At 50.7% G+C, this 25,741-nt stretch overlaps 3 protein-coding genes across 3 annotated transcripts; 1 reads left to right on the top strand and 2 right to left on the bottom strand.

The window, feature by feature from the left end:
* Positions 1-968: 968 nt before the first annotated feature.
* Positions 969-11,387, bottom strand: BC939DRAFT_504357 (uncharacterized protein; the record flags this gene model as incomplete). The annotated part of the gene is made up of 8 exons (XM_051560515.1): positions 969-1,154; positions 1,266-2,530; positions 2,617-2,762; positions 2,856-3,241; positions 3,317-5,524; positions 5,613-5,888; positions 5,983-9,845; positions 10,073-11,387. 8 exons carry the CDS (start codon positions 11,385-11,387, stop codon positions 969-971), a joined length of 9,645 nt encoding a protein of 3,214 aa, XP_051410933.1.
* A 4,271-nt stretch (positions 11,388-15,658) lies between these two features.
* On the top strand, positions 15,659-19,348 carry BC939DRAFT_205735 (uncharacterized protein). The gene is made up of 6 exons (XM_051550658.1): positions 15,659-15,758; positions 15,844-16,054; positions 16,161-16,223; positions 16,327-16,546; positions 16,656-17,659; positions 17,772-19,348. Exons 2-6 carry the CDS (start codon positions 15,845-15,847, stop codon positions 19,194-19,196), a joined length of 2,922 nt encoding a protein of 973 aa, XP_051410932.1. The 5' UTR covers positions 15,659-15,758; position 15,844; the 3' UTR covers positions 19,197-19,348.
* Positions 19,349-20,377: 1,029 nt separating this feature from the next.
* On the bottom strand, positions 20,378-25,212 carry BC939DRAFT_478283 (uncharacterized protein; the record flags this gene model as incomplete). The annotated part of the gene is made up of 2 exons (XM_051558752.1): positions 20,378-22,422; positions 22,551-25,212. The coding sequence occupies 2 exons, from the start codon at positions 25,210-25,212 to the stop codon at positions 20,378-20,380; spliced, it is 4,707 nt and encodes a 1,568-aa protein (XP_051410931.1).
* Between the last annotated feature and the right edge of the window lie 529 nt (positions 25,213-25,741).

Below are 25,741 nucleotides of genomic sequence, written 5' to 3'. Positions count from 1 at the left end.
CAAACCAAAAAAAAAAAAAAAAAAAAAAAAAAGGCTTAAAACGCCAATAACCAGAGAAAGAGCTGAGTGAATAAGGAGCGCCAGATATTAAAAGCACAGGACTTCATCTACAGACAACATTCTCATATGGTGTTTACCAAAAGCCCCTCCCGAGATTCGAGAATAGCGTCGACGACAGCCATAAGCCCCCCCCCCCCCCCTCCTCCTATTGTCACGGAAGATGACAGAGGAGAACGGCGCTCTACCGTGTAGGTATGTCACGCTAACGGCCTTGGATGAAGAATGTAAGCATTCATAACATCGGATGCTTAGTGAGACCTCCGTCTTAAAATCCTTACATCTACCTATCCGCCTGGAACATATTCTGACGGTTGTAATGTTGCTCTTCATACCCAGTATCCCAGTATAGCATCATGAAGTTTCCGACTACACAGTACATTCACGTTTTTTTTTTTTTGGAACCAGGCACAAAAATGCGAAAAAAAAAAAAAGAATCGTGGCAAGCTAAGCAAAGCACCTGACGATGCACAACAACTGGCTCCACGAAATATTTGCAACCTCGAAAAGCAGAACTAACGTAAAAAAAGTGTAAAGAATACCCTCAGGTCGATTGTGCTCAACCTTACCCGCTAATCGAGGATGGGGTCATCGATTCCTCTAGTGATGAGTGTGTGGTTGTCCAACATGCTTCGCCCATGACATAGGGATCGGCTAGCCAAATCCTCTGAACATCGCGGCAGACAAAAAGATTGCGTCAAAAAAAACGTGCTTTATGAGGGTATTACGTGGCATTTCACAAAAATTACAAGAGAGCTATAGTAACAAAGACAGAAACGAAAGTACATGGCAAAGTAGTAGACTATATATACCACATTGCAGAATGCTGAAAAATTTAAAAACAAGAATGTTTACGTGGAATGTATGTGTGTGGCTGTGCGAACGAGAACATATCCAAATACGGGTCCTCTCTAAGATGAGGAGGAGTTGAAATTGAATTTGTTCTTCTCATCTTGCACAGGGCTGTAGTTCGCGCGCAGATGGGTGTAGTCGTAGTAGGCATCATTCTGCACCAGGTCTGGGCAGTTCTTTGGCGGGAACTTGTTGATCGTTGCAATCAGCTCGTTGACACGCAGCGGCTTTGTGATATATTCATCCTATACATTCATGCAAAAAAAGGAATAAAAAAATATCAGTTCCAAGTCCACATATTCTGAACGGCAAAAAAAAAACAAAGGGTAATCCGACAACATTGTCTGTAAACTTACCATCCCAGCAGCAAGACATTTCTCGCGGTCGCCAATCATGGCGTGGGCCGTCAATGCAATGATAGGCAGATGGTCATGGCCACCCCTCAGCATCTCCAGCTTGCGGATCTCTTGTGTTGCCTCGAATCCACCCATGATGGGCATCTGCACGTCCATGAGAATCAGGTCAAAGTGCATACTGCTAAAGAACTCAACCGCTGTCTTGCCGTTCGCGACAATCGTCACCTTATGACCAAACTTCTCCAGGATACGGACCGCCAGCTTCTGATTCACGACGTTGTCTTCAGCCAACAGAATATGCAATGGGATCGCATGTTCTGCATCCGAGGGTAGGGCCGAAGCTGACTCAAAGGCAGGCAAGAGTGCATTCATCAGATCGGTCAGCTGTACGGGAGGGTTGAAATAGCTGGCAATACCCAAATCCTGGCAGACCTTCATACTGATGTATGGAGTAGTCATGGAAAGGAGCACAATCGGCAGGAACCTTAGCATCCCGATCTCCTTGATCTTGCGGATATCCTTGACATTGTCGACAATCACAACATCAAAAATCGACTTCTCCGCCGCAGAGTTTGGACTTGACATCGGAACCAAGGACGCCGCCTGCTCGAGAGATGTCACATGCGTCGCCTTGAACTTGAGCTCCTCCAATGTCTTCATAACAGAATTGGATATGGCTTCGTCGCGCATCGTACCCATGTAGAGGATATGTCGTCCGACATATGGTTTCGTCTTGAGATTGATCTGATCGACTGACATAGTGCCCGTGTTGAATCGCACGGTAAAGAAGAACTGGGACCCCTTTCCGAACGTACTGTTGACCCAGAGATCTCCTCCCATCAGTGCGACCAGACGCTTCGAGATGGAAAGACCAAGACCTGTGCCTCCGTATTTGCGCGTCGTAGAGCCGTCGGCCTGACAGAACGTGTCAAAGACAACCTCGATCTTGTCGCTTTGGATTCCGATACCCGTGTCCGAAACGCAGAATTGGAGCTCCACGCCAACGTCCGTCTTGTTCTTGCAAACACAGTCCAGGACAACACTGCCCTCTGTCGTGAACTTGATGGCGTTTCCGATCAGGTTTGTAATGACTTGACGCAATCGCAAGGGATCACCGATAAGCTGGTCTGGGAAGTCATTGTGGACATTGTAGATGAGGTCCAGTTTCTTCTGATGGGCCTTGACAGCGAGTGTCTTCAGGACCCCGAATGCTTGAGTACGAAGAGAGAAGGGTGCTTGCTCAATCGTCATTTTACCAGCCTCGACTAAATATTGCGTAAAATGTATATATTAGCAAGCAGAACAAATTCAAATGCGAACCAAATTGTAGTTGAGGCGGGAACAGACTTACTCTTGGAGATATCAAGGATATCATCAATGATAGTGAGCAGAGAGTGGGCCAGATGGCTGACAATCACCAGGTTCTCGCGCTGCTGTCGGGTGAGCTCTGTTTCCAATGTCAAACTGGTCATTCCGATGATACCGTTCATAGGAGTTCTATACGGGATTAAAAAGAAGCGCATTAGCACAGATCATTACCACGAACAATCCATGAGTATATACCGCACATAAAACTCCAAAAGCGTCTACCTGATCTCATGAGACATGTTGGCCAAGAACTCGGATTTAGATCGATTTGCAAGCTCGGCTGCCTCACGCGCGGCAGTGTTCTTTTGGATACTTTCGCGGAGATTATACACCATCTGGTTAATCTTAGTCTTGAGCGAGTCCATCTCTCCATTGGCCTCGACAGTGATAAACTGAGTAAAATCTCCGTCTGTGGCAGCAGTCGAAATGGAGGCGAAGGCGCGCACCTGGGCCGTCAAGTTACTGGCCATGGTGTTGACATTGGACGTGATTTCCTTCCATGTTCCCCGGACATCCTGCACTTGGGCTTGTACTCCTAGCTTACCCTCAGTGCCGACCTCGCGCGCGACACGCGTCACCTCATTGGCGAACATCGACAGTTGATCCACCTATAGCAGAATGAGATTCATTAGCCACTTTTGAATGAAGGCATCAAAATAAAAATGCAAAGCGTATAGACTTACCATTGAGTTAATAGTGTTCTTGAGGTCCAGGATTTCTCCTTTGACGTTGACAGTGATCTTCTTGGTCAAATCACCCCTGGCAACAGCTTTGCTGACATCGGCAATGTCACGCACTTGAGTGGTCAAGTTGGCCGCCATGGTGTTGACGTTCTCCGTCAGCTCCTTCCACGTACCACCAACGTCCTTCACCTGAGCCTGTCCACCTAGCTTTCCTTCGGTTCCGACCTCACGGGCCACTCGAGTAACCTCGGCTGCGAATGTCCTCAGCTGTTCCACCATCGAATTGACCGTCAGCTTTAGCTCAGAGATCTCGCCTTGTGCTTCTACTTCAATAGTCTTGCTCAAATCTCCACAAGCAACAGCAGTAGTAACCTCGGCAATGGATCGTACTTGGGTTGTAAGATTGGATGCCATGGTGTTCACATTATCTGTAAGCTCCTTCCAAGTACCACTGACATCCTTGACGACTGCTTGACCACCAAGTTTACCCTCAGTTCCGACTTCCAAACTGACACGTGTGACCTCGGTGGCGAACTCCTGGAGCTGGTCAACCATGATGTTGATAGTGTGCTTCAGGTCCATCATCTCTCCTTTGACCTCGACAGAAATCTTCTTGGACAGGTCGCCGCGAGCGACGGCTTTACTGACGTTGGCGATATCACGTACCTGCGCCGTCAAGTTCTCAGCCATGGTGTTGACATTGTCAGTCAGCTCCTTCCACGTGCCATCGACGCCCTTCACATGTGCTTGGCCCCCAAGTTTGCCCTCGGTTCCGACCTCGCGGGCGACTCGAGTGACCTCGGCTGCAAATGTCCTCAGCTGTTCGACCATTGAATTGACTGTGAGCTTGAGTTCTGAGATTTCACCTTGGGCTTGTACGTCAATCTTCTTGCTGAGATCTCCACATGCGACAGCCGTCGTGACCTCGGCAATAGATCGTACTTGTGCTGTAAGATTGGACGCCATAGTATTGACGTTGTCTGTAAGCTCCTTCCAGGTACCACTGACGTCCTTGACGACTGCTTGGCCGCCCAGTTTTCCTTCTGTGCCGACCTCCAGACTCACGCGAGATACTTCAGTGGCGAACTCCTGGAGCTGGTCAACCATGATGTTGATAGTGTGCTTCAGGTCCATCATCTCTCCTTTGACCTCGACAGAAATCTTCTTGGACAGATCGCCTCGAGCGACGGCTTTACTGACATTGGCGATGTCGCGTACCTGCGCCGTCAAGTTCTCAGCCATGGTGTTGACGTTGTCAGTCAGTTCCTTCCACGTTCCATCAACACCCTTAACCTGCGCTTGTCCACCGAGCTTTCCTTCAGTTCCGACCTCACGAGCAACACGAGTAACCTCGGCTGCGAATGTCCTCAGCTGTTCGACCATCGAGTTGACAGTCAGCTTCAGCTCGGAGATCTCACCCTGTGCTTCGACATCGATCTTCTTGCTCAAGTCACCACAAGCGACGGCTGTAGTCACCTCGGCAATGGATCGCACCTGGGTTGTCAAGTTACTGGCCATGGTGTTGACGTTGTCTGTAAGCTCCTTCCAGGTACCACTGACGTCCTTCACCACAGCTTGACCGCCCAGTTTTCCTTCTGTGCCGACTTCCAAACTGACACGACTGACCTCGGTGGCAAACTCCTGGAGCTGGTCGACCATGGTGTTGATAGTATGTTTCAGGTCCATCATCTCTCCCTTGACGTTCACGGTGATCTTCTTGGTCAAGTCACCCTTGGCGACTGCTTTGCTGACATCGGCAATATCTCTGACTTGGGTCGTCAAGTTTGAAGCCATGGTGTTGACATTGTCCGTCAATTCTTTCCAGGTGCCGCTAACATCCTTGACCAGCGCTTGTCCACCAAGTTTGCCTTCGGTTCCGACCTCACGAGCGACTCGAGTGACCTCAGCTGCGAACGTTCTTAGCTGCTCCACCATCGAATTGACCGTCAATTTCAGCTCAGAGATTTCGCCTTGAGCTTGTACATCAATCTTCTTACTAAGATCTCCGCATGCAACAGCGGTGGTGACCTCTGCGATGGATCGCACCTGCGCCGTGAGATTAGCAGCCATTGTATTGACGTTGTCGGTCAGTTCCTTCCAGGTTCCGTCAACATCCTCGACCTCTGCTTGGCCACCTAGCTTTCCTTCTGTGCCGACCTCTCGAGCGACACGCGTAACCTCTGCAGAAAAAGTGGACAGCTGGTCGACCTAGAACGTGTAAGCGCTGAAGTTAGATGTCTGTATCATAATACATAATACCCTGTTTCAGTGCAATGGGCCGCCAATTGCCACATACCATGATATTGATGGTGTTCTTCAAGTCGAGAATCTCTCCCTTGGCATCCACAGAGATCTTTTGGGTCAGATCTCCCTTAGCGACGGCTTTGCTGACACCGGCAATATCACGCACCTGCGCAGTAAGATTGGCAGCCATGGTGTTGACATTGTCTGTAAGTTCCTTCCACGTGCCATCGACCTCCTCGACCTCTGCCTGGCCTCCCAATTTGCCCTCGGTTCCGACTTCGCGGGCCACACGGGTGACCTCAGCAGCGAACGTTGAAAGTTGATCCACCTAATGCAGAAGTGATTGTGAATATCCATTGGTTGCCTGCCGAACAAACATTAATACAATAAACAATAGATGAATTTCAAAGACAATAACATACCATAGAGTTGATGGTGTTCTTGAGGTCCAGGATTTCTCCTTTGACGTTGACAGTGATCTTCTTGGTCAAATCACCCCTGGCAACAGCTTTGCTGACATCGGCAATGTCACGCACTTGAGTGGTCAAGTTGGCCGCCATGGTGTTGACGTTCTCCGTCAGCTCCTTCCACGTACCACCAACGTCCTTCACCTGAGCCTGTCCACCTAGCTTTCCTTCGGTTCCGACCTCACGGGCCACTCGAGTAACCTCGGCTGCGAATGTCCTCAGCTGCTCCACCATCGAATTGACAGTCAGCTTTAGCTCAGAGATCTCGCCTTGTGCTTCTACTTCAATAGTCTTGCTCAAATCTCCACAAGCAACAGCAGTAGTAACCTCGGCAATGGATCGTACTTGGGTTGTAAGATTGGATGCCATGGTGTTCACATTATCTGTAAGCTCCTTCCAAGTACCACTGACATCCTTGACGACTGCTTGACCACCAAGTTTACCCTCAGTTCCGACTTCCAAACTGACACGTGTGACCTCGGTGGCGAACTCCTGGAGCTGGTCAACCATGATGTTGATAGTGTGCTTCAGGTCCATCATCTCTCCCTTGACCTCGACAGAAATCTTCTTGGACAGGTCGCCGCGAGCGACGGCTTTACTGACGTTGGCGATATCACGTACCTGCGCCGTCAAGTTCTCAGCCATGGTGTTGACATTGTCAGTCAGTTCCTTCCACGTTCCATCAACACCCTTAACCTGCGCTTGTCCACCGAGCTTTCCTTCAGTTCCGACCTCACGAGCAACACGAGTAACCTCGGCTGCGAATGTCCTCAGCTGTTCGACCATCGAGTTGACAGTCAGCTTCAGCTCGGAGATCTCACCCTGTGCTTCGACATCGATCTTCTTGCTCAAGTCACCACAAGCGACGGCTGTAGTCACCTCGGCAATGGATCGCACCTGGGTTGTCAAGTTACTGGCCATGGTGTTGACGTTGTCTGTAAGCTCCTTCCAGGTACCACTGACGTCCTTCACCACAGCTTGACCGCCCAGTTTTCCTTCTGTGCCGACTTCCAAACTGACACGACTGACCTCGGTGGCAAACTCCTGGAGCTGGTCGACCATGGTGTTGATAGTATGTTTCAGGTCCATCATCTCTCCCTTGACGTTCACGGTGATCTTCTTGGTCAAGTCACCCTTGGCGACTGCTTTGCTGACATCGGCAATATCTCTGACTTGGGTCGTCAAGTTTGAAGCCATGGTGTTGACATTGTCCGTCAATTCTTTCCAGGTGCCGCTAACATCCTTGACCAGCGCTTGTCCACCAAGTTTGCCTTCGGTTCCGACCTCACGAGCGACTCGAGTGACCTCAGCTGCGAACGTTCTCAGCTGCTCCACCATCGAGTTGACCGTCAGCTTCAGCTCGGAGATCTCGCCCTGTGCCTCGACATCGATCTTCTTGCTGAGATCGCCGCACGCAACAGCAGTGGTGACCTCTGCGATCGATCGCACCTGGGTTGTCAAGTTACTGGCCATGGTGTTGACGTTGTCAGTCAGCTCCTTCCACGTGCCGTCCACGCCCTTCACTTGCGCTTGTCCACCGAGCTTTCCTTCAGTTCCGACCTCACGGGCGACTCGAGTAACCTCAGCTGCGAATGTTCTGAGCTGCTCCACCATCGAATTGACAGTCAGCTTCAGCTCGGAGATCTCACCCTGTGCCTCGACATCGATCTTCTTGCTCAAGTCACCACAAGCGACGGCTGTCGTCACCTCGGCAATGGATCGTACCTGGGTTGTCAAGTTGCTGGCCATGGTGTTGACGTTGTCCGTGAGCTCCTTCCAAGTACCACTGACATCCTTGACGACTGCTTGGCCGCCAAGCTTGCCTTCTGTGCCAACCTCTAGACTCACTCGAGATACCTCGGTGGCGAACTGCTGGAGCTGGTCGACCATGGTATTGATGGTATGCTTCAGATCACTCATTTCTCCCTTGACCTCGACAGAAATCTTCTTGGACAGGTCACCGCGAGCGACGGCCTTACTGACGTTGGCGATGTCACGTACTTGAGCTGTCAAGTTCTCAGCCATGGTATTAACGTTGTCCGTGAGTTCCTTCCACGTGCCATCGACGCCTCTAACCTCGGCCTGGCCTCCTAGCCTTCCTTCCGTGCCGACCTCGCGTGCTACACGTGTGACCTCTGCGGCAAAAGTGCGAAGTCTCTCCACCATGGAGTTAACCGTCAACTTCAACTCTGAGATCTCACCCTGTGCCTCGACATCGATCTTCTTGGACAGATCGCCGCACGCAACGGCAGTGGTGACCTCGGCGATTGATCGTACCTGGGTTGTCAAGTTGCTGGCCATAGTGTTGACGTTATCCGTGAGCTCCTTCCAAGTACCACTGACATCCTTGACGACTGCTTGACCACCAAGTTTACCCTCAGTGCCGACCTCCAGACTCACTCGAGATACCTCGGTGGCGAACTGCTGGAGCTGGTCGACCATGGTGTTGATAGTGTGCTTCAGATCACTCATTTCTCCTTTGACCTCGACGGAAATCTTCTTGGACAGGTCACCTCGAGCGACGGCCTTACTAACACTTGCAATGTCACGCACTTGAGCTGTCAAGTTCTCAGCCATGGTGTTGACATTGTCAGTCAGCTCCTTCCACGTGCCATCGACGCCCTTCACATGTGCTTGGCCCCCAAGTTTGCCCTCGGTTCCGACCTCGCGGGCGACTCGAGTGACCTCGGCTGCAAATGTCCTCAGCTGTTCGACCATTGAATTGACTGTGAGCTTGAGTTCTGAGATTTCACCTTGGGCTTGTACGTCAATCTTCTTGCTGAGATCTCCACATGCGACAGCTGTCGTGACTTCTGCGATGGATCGGACTTGGGTCGTAAGGTTAGATGCCATGGTATTGACGTTATCCGTGAGTTCCTTCCAGGTACCGCTGACGTCCTTGACGACTGCTTGGCCGCCCAGTTTTCCTTCTGTGCCGACCTCCAGACTCACGCGAGATACTTCAGTGGCGAACTCCTGGAGCTGGTCAACCATGATGTTGATAGTGTGCTTCAGGTCCATCATCTCTCCTTTGACCTCGACAGAAATCTTCTTGGACAGATCGCCTCGAGCGACGGCCTTACTGACGTTGGCGATATCGCGCACTTGGGCTGTCAAGTTCTCAGCCATGGTGTTGACATTGTCAGTCAGCTCCTTCCACGTACCGTCAACGCCCTCGACCTCAGCCTGTCCACCGAGCTTTCCTTCGGTTCCGACCTCGCGAGCGACTCGAGTGACCTCAGCGGCAAAGGTCCTCAGCTGGTCCACCATTGTGTTCATGGTCTCCTTCAGTTCCAGAATCTCTCCTTGGACAGGTACGCTGACCTTCTTTGTCAGGTCACCACAAGCGACTGCTTTACAGACTGTTGCAATATCACGCACCTGGCCCGTGAGATTGGAGGCCATCAGGTTCACATTGTCCGTGAGCTCCTTCCAGGTCCCGCTTACATCTTTAACATGTGCTTGACCACCAAGTTTGCCTTCTGTACCAACTTCGAGACTGACACGAGATACCTCCGTGGCGAATTCCTGCAGCTGGTCGACCATGGTGTTGATAGTATTCTTGAGGTCCATCATCTCGCCACTAGCTTCGACTGAGATCTTCTTGGAGAGGTCGCCCTTAGCGACAGCTTTGCTGACACTGGCAATATCTCGCACCTGCACTGTCAAGTTCGCGGCCATGATGTTGACGTTGTCCGTGAGCTCTTTCCAGGTTCCAGCGACTCCCTTGACGTGGGCCTGACCACCCAGCTTTCCCTCTGTTCCGACTTCGTGGGCGACACGTGTGACCTCGGATGAGAATGATCGCAATTGACCGACTGTGAGATGTGAATGGCGACGTATTCGAGCAGGCATCCATAAGATATGTTTGATAAATTTCGTCCGCGCAAGGGTGCAGCAAATAAAAAACGAGAAGAAATGTCGTCAGTGTCTATCTTGCAGCGCATGCTCATCACGCCCTTGATTGGATGTCCAAAAGAAAATTCCTTCCAATCCGTCACACACAAAAAGCGAGACAATAATTTGCAATCCAGCCTTGACTTACCCATGGTGTTGATCGTGTTCTTCAGAACGAGCGTTTCTCCCTTGACCTCGACAGAAATCATCTTGGATAGGTCGCCATGAGCGACGGCTGTGCAGACGGATGCGATATCACGGACCTGCTCCATGTGGCCGAGTGTCATGGTGTTCAGATGACTGACAAACTCTTGCCACTTGCCGTGCTCACCTGCCGTCTTTGCCTGGACGCCCAGCTTGCCCTCGACTCCCTGGGCTGCGACTTGGATGACTTCCTCTGTGAAATCTGACAGCTTGGCCACCATCGCGTTGATGGATGTGGTAAGAGCAGTACGGTTGCATGCCTCTCGTGCGCAGTTTATCCGTACGCCCAACTCACCCCTAACCACAGCAGCAGCGACCAGTGCACATTTGTGGACGCATGCGGCGCAAGGGCTCTCGCTCGACATTGAGAAACCAGGAACAGTCAGTGCAGCGGCATGATGATTGATTGGAGGGAGTGCTGTTGTTGGTATCACGTCAGAGTCGTCTGGATTGAATGATGAGCGAGCAGAGCGAAAGGAGTCTGGGGAAGAGGGCATTGAAGTCGCAGGGTCCGCCAATATGTCACTGCAATCCAAGGGCGCTTCGACAGCAATTGATGGGGGTTCTGTTGCCGTCGATTGCTTTGCTGTTGAAGATGTTGCTGATATGGCTGAGGATGTGATGGCGGCGGTAGAAAGGTCGGAGCTGGAAGCGAGTTCATTCGTGGAGGACGAAGAGGAGGAGGAGGCAGTAGGGGTGTGAGAAGCATGCAATTCGCTGGCCCTTGCAAGACTGATGCGGTCGCGCTTGCGGCTGTCGGGGGAGGACTGAGAGGCGGACAGAGACAACCTCTCCTGGGACAGACAAGAATGCAGGGTGGGATAGGCCGCTGTAGGGTCGTGGAATCCCCAGACTGTGGCTGTGATGCCTTCGGTCCACTGAGTCAAGGCAGAGAATGATGGCGAAAGAGGGTCGACAGGGGGAGTGAGGATCGGCGGAACGATGGGTAGATTTGTAGAGTCGAGGGTACTGTTGAGCCGGTCGTAGTAGAGGGCTCCGTTGGCGGAGGAACAGTCTCTACGGTGGCGAGTCAGTTCGTGCTCCATTAGGAAAATCTTTTGGACGACCCGCTGAAGTGCGACATCGATCTTTTGGATGAGGGGGGAGGAGGATCCGGGGGATGGTGTTGCGGGTGAGGCTGAAGAGGAAGAGGGAGAGAAGAGGAATGGGGAAGGTATTGAGTCGAGGGCTCTGTCCTGGCCGAGCATATCCAGGACATTGGCTACATGGTCCATGTAGGTGTCTGTGAGGGTAGCCATGGCTTCTGAACAGGATGTTCACACAGCGCGCTGTGTATTGCGGTAGTGGTGGGGAGCAGTGTCTAGATAGAGTGCATGCACGGTGTGGTATTAGGTAGTGGGTGTGAGTGGGTGTGTGTGTGTGCGTCTGGGTGTGTGTGAGTGAGTGAGTGAGTGAGTGAGTGAGTGAGTGAGTGAGTGAGTGAGTGTGTGTGAGTAGTGTGAGTGCGGGAGTGTGAGGATGTAAGAGCGGGAGAGGGAGAGGGAGAGAGGGAGAGAAAGGGAAGCGGAAGAGGATGGAATGAAGGAATGAAGGAATGAAGGAATGAAGAAGGAAAGGCTGTTGGAGTTGATGGAGGGAAAACAGTATTGAGTTCGTCGTCTGTTTATTGACGGCGAGAGAAACATATGAGAGTTCACCGCCCACTCGCACACTCACTCATTCGCTCTGCGGCAATAAACAACAACAAAAAATGTCCACCCAAACAACCAAAAACTGGACACCAGACACCCCTGGGTCCCCTCTTTTTTCCTGTTATCCCCCTGCCAAGGTGCTAAGGAGGTGTAACATCCCATATGCAAGCACCCATCCAACCAATTAACATATAAAAAGGAAGATGGCAAAAGTCAAAGCAAGCAGGCGAACCAGGCAAGGCGGAGGTGCATTTGCAAAGCAAACTGAGGCGATGCGATGCGGGGGTTTATGGACGAGTGAACGATGCCTGTGTTATTTGTTTTAGTGTTTTCCCTCTTCTTCCTCTCATTTGTTATTTGTCATTTGTCGCAGGGTCCGATGCAGAGGGGTCTAAAAAGAAACTAAGAACATTGTACGTGGACGACTGGTTCAGGCACAGGGCCGACTTGCAGCAACATCGAATATGGATCCGAGTTGGCCTGAGCTCCGCTGATTTCCCTCCCTTCCCACAAAATGGGAGCGGTCGATCAAAAAAAGGACAACAGCACATCGCTCAGCAGTAAAGTTTGTTGTCCATCTGCGTCAAGCATGCTGCTGTCATACCCCGCCGGCTCTTTTGCTCCTTGATTTGTGGACCCTACCTGCGCTCAATACAATTCGCCGCTCTTGACCACTCAGATAGGGAAGAGGATCATCGTCCATCATCATTTATTCATTCTCTCCCTGTCTCTTTTTTCTGCGCACCCACTGGCAATGTCTTGTGTAGGAAGGTGAACAATGGGACCCAGACGGATTTATGGAATGAAACAGGGATTACTGGCACTGAGAGTTGTTGAAACCAATCTGGGCCATCCGAATTTGTCGAGCGTAAATGCAACATGCAAAAAAAAAATATATAAAAAAATGCACGCCTGCACTAGTCTAGTCCTTGTGGTGCATGCGGCCTCCTTTGTGCACTGTTGCGAAAGCAAGAGATTTGCTCTATCGAGGGCTGTCCTGCACGATTATCATCTCGGTCACCAACAAGAAAAAAGAAAAAAGAAAGAAGGCAGGCACCTTACCAGCAGCCCCTGGTCGTGGTACAAGAAGTTCTCTCACTCGTCACTCCCGCTCGCCAAAACATATTGGCACTGCTCAAATATCTTCACGATAAAAAATTTGCACGGGTTTTGTGCCAGTCTCCATAACTGCAAACACAGCAACACACAAGAAAATTTATCAATTTAGCTGAATTGAGTTATGCCATTTAAACACGTGCACCGCAGGAAGGAGTAAAAGCTTGCAAAGGACCAAGGGCCACGACGCGCTCGGTCTTGTCTCTCAGCGTCTGTTATCAACGTCCATGTCAACAATTATTATCGCTGATACTTTCATCCGTATTGCTGTCCATCCACATGCCCGACAACAAGATGTTCAGGGTTACGGCAGGACTGATGACCACTGCAGCAGCTATTACTTGTCATAGTCCATGTCTCTGACGCTTTTTCTTTTCAAAGATTGCCTGCTCAAACTGCCTAGTTGGAGATCACAGAGGCTCATTGGCTGCGTCGCTGATTATGTTTCATAGTGGCCAAGTATAGCCGATTGCCTCCAGGGCACCCGTCTCTTGATAATAAATATCAAGGGGCACCATCGTATCAGCCTGTGCGCAACAGGCTGGCGCCTTCCCAATTGATGAGCCCGCACTGCCAATTACAGAGGAGGCTGAAGGGTAGGCAGCGCTTTTGAACTTTTGCCACAACGGCAACCAACAGCAGCACAGCCGCGATTCTTATTAGCCCCCTGGTCTTCGCCACACAATTGCAGCAAGTAACAAAGACAACTATTTTTTACGCACTGCTGCCTGCGGCATATCAACGACTTGGGACATGGGCTTATTCTCTCTGCTGATGCAAGCAGAACGAGTTGTATGAACAAACAACAGATAGACTAACAAATAACAACAAATAACAGCTGCATGCAAAATTAAAAAGAGCTTTTTTTCCCAGAGAAATGAAGAGGGTGAGAATGGGTTCAGCAATGGCATGACTAACGCGAAGGGCGTACACACCTAATTTTTCTTTTTTTTCCTGCTCGCTCACTCTGTATGTGAGGAGCATGTTGTATGCATGTTTGCAGTGCATCGGTCTACTTCTAAAATGCATGCCAGAAGTAAAAAGAGGAGGAAGAGGAGGAGGAGGACGAAAGAAGGAAAAAAGAGGTACTGTCGCATGTCGCGGTACACTTAGTTAATGGGACAGAGGCCAAGGAAGGACGACGAGGAAGATGTTTGCAGCGGTGAAGCAAAGTCAATTTGGCGGATGGTGGGCCGTGGAGAGATAGGAGCATGGTGCAATGCAGCACACTCGTGAAAAGGACGCTTTCACATCAGAGTAGGGCTCCCATTGGTGGATGCATGTTGAGCATTGGCAGCTCAAGCGGAGGCGACCAGCGCGGGTGTCACATGGACAGGGGTCCCTCTCCGCCCGCCAGTGCCCCCTGTGTTCGTGTTGGACCCATCTGTCCAATGGGAGGTGCAGACTGACCGACTGACCGACTGACAGCGACGAGACGGGGACGCCGTGCAGTCGACCGGGGGAACCACTTGTCCTGGGTGCTTGTGGTGCTTCGAGCTGTCGGGTTGGCGTGTGTGGTGGCAAGAAAAATATTTTCTTGTGAGCGACTCAAAAACCAACCCAACCCAACCCAACCCAACCCAACCAACCAAGCAAAGTGGACAGCTGGAACCGCTGTACTCCACTCCCTCGCTCTCACAGCTGGCTCGTCTGCTGCTGTCCCACCATCCCCATCCCCATCCCCATTCCTCTCATCTCTCTCATTCCCATCCCTCCACCTCCTCCTCCTTCTCCTCCCATCCCCATCCCCATCCCCATCCCCATCCCCATCCCCATCCCCATCCCCATCCCTCCCTCTTGCACTGCTCATCCTGATCTGATCCTCCCCTGCCGCACCATCCTCACCAGACCCACGCTTTGGCCCTAAAAAAATACTTAAAGAATAAAACAATAAAAATAACAAAAAAAAAGGACACAGCCTCCCTTGACCGCCTTCGCTCGACTCCAGCTCCCTCGGCCACCCCTCCCTCGACTCCAGCTCCTTCCCGCGGAACAGGTATCAGTCGCTTTCTCTCTACCGCCCTTGTTTCCCTCTCGCTCCCCCGCTTTCCTTTATTCACCTGCATTAATATTTACCTGTGCATTTGCGCCCGTATATATGCGTGCAGACGATGCACATCGCTCCCAGTTCCCTCCCCTGCGCCTGTAACCCACTGCCTGTCCCCTCTCGTCTACTCGCCCGTAACCTCCTCCCTCTCGGGCCCCTCTTCACTTCACAGTCCTCTCTCCCCCCGCTGCTTTATTTTCTGCTCCTTCTGCCCTTCCCTTCCTTCGGTTCATGGTTTTTTTTTTTCTCTCCCTGCCCTTGCTCCGCCACCACCCCTCCTTCCCTCGCCACACATCCACGCACCCTTCTCTTTCTAGAAAGTGTACCTATCGGGGTACCCTGCCCTAACCGTCCACCGAGTCGTCCTTCTCGGATTCTTAAATAGAACCAAGACCGCGCGACATAACAGCAGCACTCGCTCCTTCGACCACCATCAATTGGTCCTCGTCCCCAATAACCCCAGTAAACACCACCCGCCCAACCTGACGGCCCAAGATAAAAAACGGACCAAGAGGCGTCCTCTGGTCGAGCACCAAGCCCTCAAGTCCGAAGACTCTCTGGACGGGCCAACAACCTCCAGCTCCATCACCATCACCAGTCCTGATATCGACATGGCTGTAGTAGCCGGCCCTGGTCCCGCAGAGGACCCGCTCCAGGATACCGGTGTGCCATCGACCGCAGGCAATGGTGTGCCCGATTTTGTCAAGAAACTGTATAGGCAGGTCCTCGTTGGCTTTTTTTTTATTTATTTTTTATTCATACCCAAGGCTCTTCTCTTTCTCGCTGAGCTGAGGACGAACAACCACATGGCTATTGTAATACATGTACTAGGTCTTTGGCTCCTGCTATTATAGCCTCTGTCGTCTTTATAACACCATGTCATGCCTTCTCAACCATTAGGATGCTTGAGGAGAAAGAGCACGACCCAATTGTCTCCTGGGGCAAGAGCGGAGAGACCTTTGTCGTGAAGGAGCCCAATGAATTTGCCAAGATTATCCTGCCCAAGCATTTCAAGCACAATAATTTTGCTAGTTTCGTGCGCCAACTCAACAAGTACGATTTTCACAAGATCAAGACCACAGATGATGCTGCAAAACCTTACGGAGACCAAGTATGTTTTCTCTTTTTCTATCATCCTTCAAAGATAAGCATTCTTTGCAGACACAATTCCTTATGCGTCTGTACAATTCCCAACTCCTTTTGGTTGTGCTCATTAGGCATGGGAATTTCAGCATCCAAAGTTTCAAGTCGATAAGAGAGACTTGCTTGAGGACATTAAGGTAGGTCGCATTATTTAGACTAATTGCATTGTGAGAGAGCCGCCGCTGGAGCTGCTAGACGCCTAAACCTCGATCTTCTTCTCTGGCTCTTCTGCGCCATTAGCGCAAGACGCCCAGCAACAAAAAGATAGTGCCGACATTGCCGACGAGTACAACGCCAGAGCAACAGTCATTGATGTCCGAGGAGTATCAGGCGCAGGTCGGCCAGCTGCTCATGACCCAAACCAAGATGCAGGCGGATCTTTCAAAATGCGAGGCCAAAATCATGGCGCAGGAACAATTGATCCAACAGCTGCTTGGTTTCCTCGGCTATGTGTGCTCAGGTATGTTCATACATTTGTTGCATAATCAGCTTCATGCGGTATCAGTAGCTACGCCCAACGACTTATTGAACCTTTTTTTTTTTTTTTTTTTTCCTTTGTCTACATACAGATGATGGTACATTGGTGAAGACCGAACCAAACGACCCAATCGATAGCACTATGAAAATCCTGACCAAATCAGGGTCACAAGAAACGACCCCGCACTCAAGTCCACATCAGCAGCAGCCGCAGCAGCAGCAACAGCGTCGCAAGAGTTTGAAGCATCAGCAGCAACAGCAGCAGCAACTGCACACATCGCAGCACAAGCACAGCACAACGCCCCCATCCTTTAACTCTCCACCACAGTCGTCCTCGCCCGCCTCGTCCTCGTCGTCATCTCCCCCAGAAACCCATGCAATGCACCCGACGATGTCCTCAGCCCCGTCCACCACGATACCTGCATCCATGTCAACAACTTCCCTTTCAGGCTGTCAGCCCCTCGCCACGCCTCTCCCCACTCCGTCCTCATCTTCGACTCCTACGCTTTATTTTGCGCCCCCCATATCGTCCGCAGGCACATATGTCCAGGATATCTACCAGCATCCACTGATGTGTCAAGATCCCAGCTTGGGTGTACCCAACATGAATCTCAGTCATCTGACAGCGAAGAGGCAGGAGAGTCACGCGAAAGCAACCAAGCTCGGTGGCAAGGCTAATGGTAAACAGCGGACGCTGACCCAGAAGCAGAAACAGGAACAACAGCAAGCACAACAGCAAGCACAACAACAACAGCAGCAGCAGCAAGCACAACAACAGCAGCAGCAGCAGCAAGCACAACAACAACAGCAACAGCAACAGCTGGAACAACAACAACAGATTGAGCAGCAGCAACAGCAGCAGTCGTTTATGTCCGATATGATTTCGACCGATTCCAGCATGACAGTCCAGCGTCCAAATATTGTAATCCCAAGTTGGGCGATGCCACCAAAAGTGCTCCTCGTTGAGGACGACGATACCTGCCGGCGTCTCAGCTCACGGCTACTGCAGATATTTGGCTGCCCTTTTGACGTGGCCGAGGACGGTGTCGCTGCAGTTGGCAAAATGAGCCATCAAAAATACGATATTGTCCTGATGGTAAATACTTGTGTTCTTTCTTGCACGAGTCATTTAAGGGCATCCCCTACCCATTACAAGCTACATGGACACAGCATGCTAACGATTTTTCTTTTTCCTCTTAACGCCATAGGACATTATGATGCCAAAGCTGGACGGAGTCTCTGCAACGACGCAGATCCGACAGTTCGACGCGATGACACCCATCATCAGTATGACCTCAAACACAACAACGAACGATATCATGACCTATTTCGCTAACGGAATGAACGACATTCTTCCGAAACCCTTCTCGAAGGCCGGTCTGCTCAGCATGCTCGAGAAGCACTGCCAGCACTTGAGATACATCAAGTTAGGCCCGAACCTCTTGTCCGCAGCAGGGTCCAACAATGCGGATCAGTCCAGCCAGGAGGGCAGTCGTCTGCAAGTACTCTACCGAAGCATCGGCAACGGCAACAACGGACCTAGTGGCGATGGCGGACAAAACAGTCAACAACAGCAAGCGCAGGACATGGGAGGCATCATGGAATTATCGCTGACCGGGTTCCAAGGCCCTCGCGAGGCACTCCAACTTGTACATAATGAAAAAGGGGCAGGCGCTCATGGGGGTCATGACGGCAACACTGGTCAGAACGGTCAGCATAATGGAATGGGCACCATGGGGCTTGGCCTACAGTTGGGAATGGGTGAGATGTTGATCCTGAACGGCGTTGATACATCAACTATGTCCTCGAATGATGTTGAGAATGGTTCCGGGCCTGGTTTTATGCCCTCCTCGTTCTCACCACCACACCACCAACAACACCAGCAACAGCAGCAGCAACAACAGCAACAACAGCAACAGCAGCAACAGCAGCAACAGCAGCAACAGCAGCAACAGCAACAGCAACAGCAACATCAGCAACATCAGCAGCAACAGCAACAGCAACAGCAACATCAACAGCAACATCAACAGCAACAACAGCAACAGCAACAACAGCAACAGCAACAACAGCAACAGCAACAACAGCAGGCCCATGCTATGCATAATCAACAGCAACAAGTCCACATGATGAATACCCACCACCGGAACAATCTTTCGACACTATCTAATTCAGCTGTCCACAACCCGATGTCGATGTCGATGCCTAGTTCCTCCCCAACATCGTCTGCAGGTCTCATGCTTCCGATCGGCAGTGGTCCTCCATATTCGTCGTCCATCTCTACGTCAGGCTCGATGATGGCCTACACATTTGCACCAAATGGCAGTAACTCCATGGGCCCGCTTCCACCGCAGCAGCAACAGCTTCACCAGCACCAACAGCAGCAGCAGCAGCTTCCGTCACATCACAACCATCCACCATCGCACCAACCGTTTCACCAACAGGGCCCTACTATGACATTGTTATCTATCAAGACGGACGGCCCTATGATGTCGAGTGGTGCTCATATGGGACATCCCGGTCCTATTCCTCTAGGAAACCCTAACGAATTTGGAGATACCATGGGCCTAAACCTTAGCATGGATGCCATGGGAGGTTTCCGGAGAAAGCGTGCCAAGATTGAGGATATCGAATAATGAGTTATTTTCATTAATATCCTTAGTTATTGTTATTATTATTATAAGAAGAGTTCAGTCCGAAGCTTTTTGTTTTTTTATTTGGTACCCCTGTAATTTTAACATTCACAAAATAAACCCCTGTAGCCATCCTTGTTATGATCTCCTAGATATTTATTTGCATTTGACAGCCAGACAAGCGGAGTAAAAAAGTCTTACGGCGTTCGGCTCGGATGTAGCTGTGGCAAGAGAGACAGATGAGGAGTATGATGGCTTCCAGCTCGGATGGATAGTTTTATATGTTATCGTACTTCCAAAAAACCCACCTCCTGTTTTTCTATCCTCCAGGCCTCATGCGTATTTCCGTACATGGATATCCATGTCCAAGTGGACCTGACACAAAGCGTAGAAATTAAAGGACCGAAAGAGTACCTACCTTGTTCCGCACACATTCTTAACCTCGCCCATATACCTCAGCTTAGTATAAATATATATTTTTATTTCCCTCGCTTTGCTGCCACTATACGAGGGCGCTTTGAGGCCTTGATGGTAATTCATACAAGCTTCTGAGCGGCATTTACAGTTCTCTAATTTACGCAAGAGGCAGAGACTAGGGGGGGGAAGAACCGAGGAAACGGAGGGGTAACAGTAAAATTCGGCGTTGAAGCTTGCGGAGGGGGATTCCGGTGGTGGGATCCACAGCAAGAAAACAAGGCCCCCACTGCATTTGTTTATGGAAAACAAAGGCTTCAACAGCAAAAAAAAAAAAAAATAAACGACTTGTCATCACAGCACACATCTTTCAAGTAGCACCTCTTTTATTTTATTTTTTTAGAAAGGCATGCTTTGTTGCATATTTTATTCGTCGCTTTTGTCTGTTTCCCATTTCTAATGTCACATTTCCACATGTCAATGTTCACTTCCACGAGGTGTGACTTTCAGACAATGATGTCTGTGGATCCCAGAACATAACAAATATCGGGCGCCCCTGTATAGCGGATTAGACCCGTCGAGAACCGCTCCGTCAGCCGCTTCGCCCCACACCCCACCAACCCCCAGTACCTGCGGGCTCGAACTCGTAGTACCTAGTTATCCCCCATAATAACTTTATGAATCTAAAGTTCATGTCAAGGGATATAGGCAGTGATTTATTTCGACGCGAGTCTCCATTCAAACACACGAGGACAAAGAATGAGAGAACATCAGGATGATGGGCGGTACTGTTGCTGCAGCCCCTTGAACATGGCTTTCGTTGCCATCTTTGCTGGGACTCGCCTCATCTTGTGAATATATCCTGCCGAGGTTGCTGAGAGAGAGGCTGGGGCGGATACAGGCGCGTCGCTCGATTCACGACCAGTGCATGCTTTACCAACTACGCCGGACGAAGACAAAGTTGACCCAGGAACGGACGAACCCTCGGACATGGGTCGCCGCGAATGACCGCCACGACCGATCAATCCTTCTGCGCCCTCCTCTTCCTTGACCTCCTTCAGTCTCTCTTCCGTCTGCTCGGTCTTGATAACGGATGGTACGTCCTTTTCGACCTCCATCTCAAGCTCATCGTAACCGATATCCAACATAATCGTCATCATACTCTCGTTCAGCTGCGCATAATCCTGCTTGATCAGCTCAATGACCTCCTCCAGCCGAATAAAGTACAGCTCACAGCTCAAGAACTTTTGCTTCTCATGCTCCTTCAGTCGGCTCATCGCGTTCGTCGCATTCGTCCATGACGAAAACTGACATTCCACAGGGAGCACCTCAAAGTTCATCTTCACCGCAGCTGCACATCGATCCGAGACCATGGATGAGAGTGGAGACCAGAGCCGTGCCTTTTCACGCTTGTTAATGAGACGCCGGTGGAGATGAGGATATCGCTCGAACAATGCCCCTGGGGCTAAGCCCAGCAGCAGCTGAACCTGTTGATCCACTACACAAAAGTGCTGGGACGCTGCGGACGTTGGTGATTCGGATAATGCCATAAATGGATCTGTTGATGTTAAATCTGCTGATGTACTATCGGCCGATAGTTGGACGGTGTACAATGGTAAATAGCGCTGAGCATCTTGCACTGAGCGCTGAGCAGGCGCAAGACTCTCTACGACGCCCACTTTCTTCGCTGTCTCTGTGCCAACAGAAGAGACCTTCTCACCCTCCTCAGCCTTTGGCACGATAGACGAGATGGGATGGTCACCATTAACAGACGCAATCTCTTTGGCGGAAGGTTTGCCATTGACTTGCTCATTATTCGATTCGGCTGTGCTCGTCTTGGCCTTTTTCCTAGCTGCATCTATTTCCGCTGCCGCAGATGGAGGCTCCGTAGAGACCGAGGTGGTTGTAGATCGGGCAGAAGGGATCAAATTCGTACTTCGTTGACGATGGTGTTGCGAAGTGGAACTGCCTAGTTTGAGATCATCCGCGAATTTTTGATATCCGCTTGGCGAGGCAAACGTCTGACTGCTGCGTTTCCTGCTCTTCTGGGCTTCCTGGTCCTGTGCTACCGGTGTTTGTGCAGAGATTGGCGGTGGTGAAGATGATGTCTCAGTCAAGGGTGGGGATATTGTTGCAATGGACGATCCGACAGCCATTCCTAGTGATGATGACGGCCTAGACGATAAAGAAAGCTTCGACGCATGACGGCTTGACTTGTTGCCGTTACCGGATCCATTTCCATTGTTGCTGCCATCCTTGGAAAACGATGGCAAGGAAGCTACGCGACGCAGTTCCTCCGACTTGGTCGACAGGCTCGGGGACCGGAAGTGATGACCGTCGTCCTCGCGCTCCTTCTTGATCTTGACCTTGCCACCATATCCATCTTCATGCCGGTCAGATTCCCGCCGCTTCTTGCTGGATCCAGAGGATTTCATTTCGACATCCTCATCTCCTTCCTGGATGCTCGAATTCGCACCTGACGAGGACATTCGACGCGAATGCAGCTTCTGCTTCTTGAGTGGCGTTTTCAAGTCGGTGTCGTTCGTCTCGGTACTGTATTTCCAACTCTTGGACCCAGACATAGCAGTCGTCATCGATGCGGGGGCACTCGAAGATGTAGGCGAAGATTGAAAGACCGCGATTGAGGGCATAGATATTGATTTCAACAGCGTTCCTGAACTCGAGCCATTCCTTGAGTGCTTATTCTTGTCATCCGCATCCCTCTTATCAGAATCCTTCTTCTTGAATTTGATGGGCTCGTCGCTGTCGCTGTGGCGACTTGTCTTCCGCTCCTTGTGCTTTGGAGATCCATGTGCTATATTAATAAAAATAGAATAAAATAAAATAAATAAATAAATAATAAAAGAAAAAACGTTCGATTAATACATATCCCAGAGAGGATATTCAATGCGCCATTCACGTCCACACTCAATGGATACTTACATTCGATTGACTGAGATAGCCGCTTCTTGCTCCGCTCCTTTGCCTTCAGCTCCACTTGCTCCATTGCAGTCTTCACTAACGAGCGAATCTCGGTGTCCTTGTGCGAGGCCAGTTCCAGGCAGGTTCTTTTCTTTGAGTCACGCAGACTAACGAGAGCATTGTTCTGTAGCAAAAGGCGCACGGCCTCAGTATGGTGGTGTCGCACAGCCTCGTGCAGTGCCGTCGCCTTGTCATGATCCTGAGCATTGACATTACATCCATATGCCAGCAGCAGCACCAAAACATCCGTATTTCCGGCCTTGGCAGCCACATGCAGCGGGGTTAAGCCTTCGTGGTCCCTGGGATCTCTTTCTGCACCACCCTCCAAAACTGTCCCAACCATCTCGATATCGCCTGATGCAGCCCATTGATGAAGTTGTGTACGTCCTGCAGAGTCCTTGTACCGAGGGTCGATGCGGAAACGGTCGCCGGTAGATCGCTGGACAGACCTGCGAGACATCCTAGGCGCCTCGTTCGGCTCCGAATCAGACTCATCATCCCTTTCCTCTGATCGAGAAGATCGTCCCTTGGGGCCGCTTTTGCTGATCTTGGTAATCGATCTGCTGGATGAATGTGAGGCCTTTGAGTGCTTCCACATTGAAGAAGACGAAGAATTGTTTGTTGAACGTGAGGGCTTCGAATCTCGGCCGTCATCATCACCTTCATCTTCAGACACATGCTTTGGTCGCCCCTTCTTTGCCTTTTTACGCTCTTCCATCTGCTCCTGCATTCGTATCGTCGAAAGAAGTTGTTGCATTTTACGCTCATCTCTTGACATCTGGGCCGGCCGCTCCTCGCCTGCACTCCGGCCTTCATCGCTCATGTGCACGTCGGCGCCACCATCTGTATTGCGTCTATCCTTGCCTTTCACCTTGTTACCGACAAAATGCGAGGATTGATTGGAAGGCGTTGAAAATTTCGAGGACTGCGAAGTGAGAGAAGACAGCGATGAGCTGGAAGAAGTCAACGATCCCGCTGAGCGCGGGATTGGCTTCTTTGTTCCTCTGGCGCCAGTTCTCAGCAGCTCTAAAATCGCATCATCGTCTGTGACATCGCAGGGCTTTTCTCCTTTCGAGTTCTTGAAGTCAGGGTCCGCGCCATATTCCAGCAGAAGTCGAACGACGTCTGCGTGCTCATTCTGTGCCGAATCATGCAGGGCCGTATCGCTGCCATGGCCCTTGACATTCGGGTTCGCTCCTCTTGATAACAACAACTCCACGACTTTGGTGTGTCCTTCAAGAGCTGCCTCATGCAACGGAGTCCATTGAGCATTGTCCTGAGCATTGATGTCGGCACCCTGGTTGAGCAGCTCCAATACATTGTTGTACGTCCCAGAACTGCAAACACGGTGCAGCAGCGTCTGTCCAGCTTGATTCCTCCCAGTCAGCATGTTTACGAGTGCTTGGCGGCGCTGAAGGAGATCAATGACCTCTTTGTCGTCCGTCACATCAATGGGAATAATCCCCTTTGCATTCTTGGCCAACACATTCGCTCCATAAGATAAAAGGAGCTTCACGACCTCGACATGTCCGTTCTGAGCGGCATCGTGCAATGGGGTATCCATATGGCCTCCTCGAGCGTTGACGTCTGCATTGTGCTGAATCAGCAGCTCTGCCACCTTCTCATGTCCTGTGACGCATGCTTCGTGAAGGGGTGTCCACTCTGCGTGATCACGATCGTTGACTTGTGCGCCAGCCTCGATAAGCTTTCGACACGTCTCCAGATCACCCATCGCTGTATACTTGAACAATTGCGTCCGACCTGAACGATCCCGCTTTCCAACATTTGCGAAATCGGCTTGTTTTGTCTTTTTCCTTGGCTGCGACTCATTCTTCGTGGGATGCTCTGGATTTGCCACTTCCGTTGAACCATGATTGGCCTTTTTCGGGGGATTACTGAATGTAGGCGAGGCCAGCGATGTTGGAGTTGTTGGCGACATTGGGGATTGTGTTGTCCTTGATCGAGCAAGCTGATTCTTCAACTTCGGCGGTCGACCTGGTTTCCTTTTGATGACTGGTAATTCCTGCTCGCCCTCAGAACTATCAGACGGTATCCTGCGACTATGCTTTGAACGGGGTGTATTCTTTGACTTTGATCTCTTTGTAAGCCTAGGATTTGAGCGCAAGTCCGAGTCGTCGGAAGCAGATGATTCTCCCATGGGCTCATCTCCATCCTCGTCGCCGTGCTTGCTCTCATCACTATGATCGCCCGCATTCATGTCCTCCTCGCCAGACTGTCCTGATTCTTGGTCACTCCCGCTCGCACTGGATGCACTGCTGAGATCAGAAAGATCGGATCCATCAAAGTCGCTCAATGTTCCGTCGATGAGATCTGCAGATGTCGCCTTTGTTGTCGGTGCGTGAGTGGTGGGCACTGTCGCTAAGGAAGCCTTTGATGACAGCAATTTTGAGTTACCACCATTGCGTTTGACTGGTGCGAGGTCACCCTGTATGGCAGCTGTTGATGATAGGTTCGATGGTATATTGCTGGTGGGAGGTTCCTTCGCAGATACAGCTTCTGATGCACTCGAAGGGTGTGTTCCTTTATCGGCGATGGATACCTTTGTCGGTAGAGTTGTCGTAGGCGAGGTTGCGGTCGATTCAGTTTTGGTTTCATTACTCATTATCGGCACCCCAGTCCCAGATTCTTTGATCGTTGCCGTATTCGAATCCGAGCCGAGATAAGAAAAGACGGACCCTGACATCTTGCTTCCGTTGCCCATCAACATCGGTAGGTAATGGCGTGGGGTTTGTTGAATACCACCTGAGGAACTTAGGCGTGAAACGGTTCCATTTTCCATGATGAGCCTAGTCCTATCACAATCCATATTAGATGAGCCTGCCGGTTAGCCAAATATATCACGCTCCAGTTGGACAAGACCTTTGCCTTTGTCCTGCATATAAAAGATCCTTAATTTCCACATACTCTGATAGTATATATTTCAGTGAGAGCGATCAGACCGTGACCACTGCCGACGATAGGATGAGAAAAGAGAGAAGCAAGGAGATACCGCGGTGACGTGTTTAACGTCGCCGCCTCTTTTTTTTTTTGGTGTTTGTCGAGGGGTCGGGTCCTGTGAGCGGTTCTCCTGAGATGCGTGTGACAAGAAATGCGCCTATTGCTGCCTACCGATCCAAGGTTTTGAAGAAAAA

Source organism: Gamsiella multidivaricata, assembly GCF_025024155.1.
Source record: "Gamsiella multidivaricata strain RSA 2152 chromosome Unknown BC939scaffold_44, whole genome shotgun sequence".
Taxonomy (NCBI): domain Eukaryota; kingdom Fungi; phylum Mortierellomycota; class Mortierellomycetes; order Mortierellales; family Mortierellaceae; genus Gamsiella; species Gamsiella multidivaricata.
Note: the sequence above shows the minus strand (reverse complement) of the source record. Positions and strands in the feature narration are given on the sequence as shown.